Here is a 1548-nt window from a genome sequence, read left to right on the forward strand (position 1 = left end):
CCTTCCATCTTTCCTCCCTTCCTCCCTTGACTCGAGGACAACAGGAAATTAGTTAAAAGTGTCAGAAGAGGAAACACACACCTGGTCTGGCTGCAGTCTTTCAGTCCTCTCCTCCTCGCGTCCTCTCCTCCTCGTGTCCTCTGCCCCCCCCCCCCCATGGCCCCCTGCCCCCCCCCCTCCTCTGCCCCCCTGCCCCCCCCCGCCCCCCCCAGCATGCTAGCTGTGGGTCTGGGGGTTGATACTGGAGCAGTCAGTAACCAACAGTCCCACCGTGCTGGCGCTGGACACGTTGACGGCCACGCTGCTGCCCACCGGCCCGGCGCTGCTGGGGTCGGGGGTCGCGGGGTCTCCCTGGGTGGCGTGGGTGCCCATGTGACCCTGGAGCTGTGTGGCGGTCTTGCACTGCACCCCGCACAGCTGGCAAAGCAGCACCCCTCCGGCACCCGTCCCGCCGAAGCCCCCCCGCGCTCCGCCGCTCTCCTTCCACTCCTGGCCGTGGTGCTTCTGGGCGTGAACGCGCAGGTAGGTGAGAGTGGTGAAGCCTGTAGGAGACACACAGGAAGACCTCAGGAAGACCTCAGGAAAACCTCAATGAGACCTCAATGAGACCTCAGGAAAACCTCAGGAAGACCTCAGGAAGACCTCGGGAAGACCTCAGGAAGACCTAAGGAAAACCTCAGGAAGACCTAAGGAAGACCTCAATGAGACCTCAATGAGACCTCAGGAAAACCTCAATGAGACCTCAATGAGACCTCAATGAGACCTCAGGAAAACCTCAGGAAAACCTCAGGAAGACCTCAGGAAGACCTCAGGAAGACCTCAGGAAAACCTCAGGAAGACCTCAATGAGACCTCAATGAGACCTCAGGAAAACCTCAGGAAAACCTCAGGAAGACCTCAGGAAAACCTCAGGAAGACCTCAATGAGACCTCAGGAAGACCTCAGGAAGATCTCAGGAAAACCTCAGGAAGACCTCAGGAAGACCTCAGGAAAACCTCAGGAAGACCTCAGGAAGACCTCAGGAAGACCTCAGGAAGACCTCAATGAGACCTCAGGAAGACCTCAGGAAGACCTCAGGAAAACCTCAGGAAGACCTCAGGAAGACCTCAGGAAGACCTCAATGAGACCTCAGGAAGACCTCAGGAAAACCTCAGGAAGACCTCAGGAAGACCTCAGGAAGACCTCAATGAGACCTCAGGAAGACCTCAGGAAGATCTCAGGAAAACCTCAGGAAGACCTCAGGAAGACCTCAGGAAAACCTCAGGAAGACCTCAGGAAGACCTCAGGAAAACCTCAGGAAGACCTCAGGAAAACCTCAGGAAGACCTCAGGAAGACCTCAATGAGACCTCAGGAAGACCTCAGGAAGACCTCAGGAAGATCTCAGGAAAACCTCAGGAAGACCTCAGGAAGACCTCAGGAAAACCTCAATGAGATCTCAGGAAAACCTCAGGAAGACCTCAGGAAGACCTCAATGAGACCTCAGGAAGACCTCAGGAAAACCTCAGGAAAACCTCAGGAAGACCTCAGGAAAACCTCAGGAAGACCTCA

The 1548-nt window shown here is 56.0% G+C and overlaps 1 protein-coding gene across 1 annotated transcript in view; it reads right to left on the reverse strand.

Moving 5' to 3' along the window:
- Positions 1-216: 216 nt before the first annotated feature.
- LOC128378585 (myc-associated zinc finger protein) overlaps positions 217-1548 on the reverse strand; it is a 12806-nt gene continuing 11474 nt past the window's right edge. The window contains exon 7 of the mRNA XM_053338152.1: positions 217-542. Coding sequence (XP_053194127.1) covers positions 217-542 — 326 coding nt within the window. The remainder of the gene's footprint in view (positions 543-1548) is intronic.

Source organism: Scomber japonicus, chromosome 18 (genome assembly GCF_027409825.1).
Source record: "Scomber japonicus isolate fScoJap1 chromosome 18, fScoJap1.pri, whole genome shotgun sequence".
Taxonomy (NCBI): Eukaryota; Metazoa; Chordata; class Actinopteri; order Scombriformes; family Scombridae; genus Scomber; species Scomber japonicus.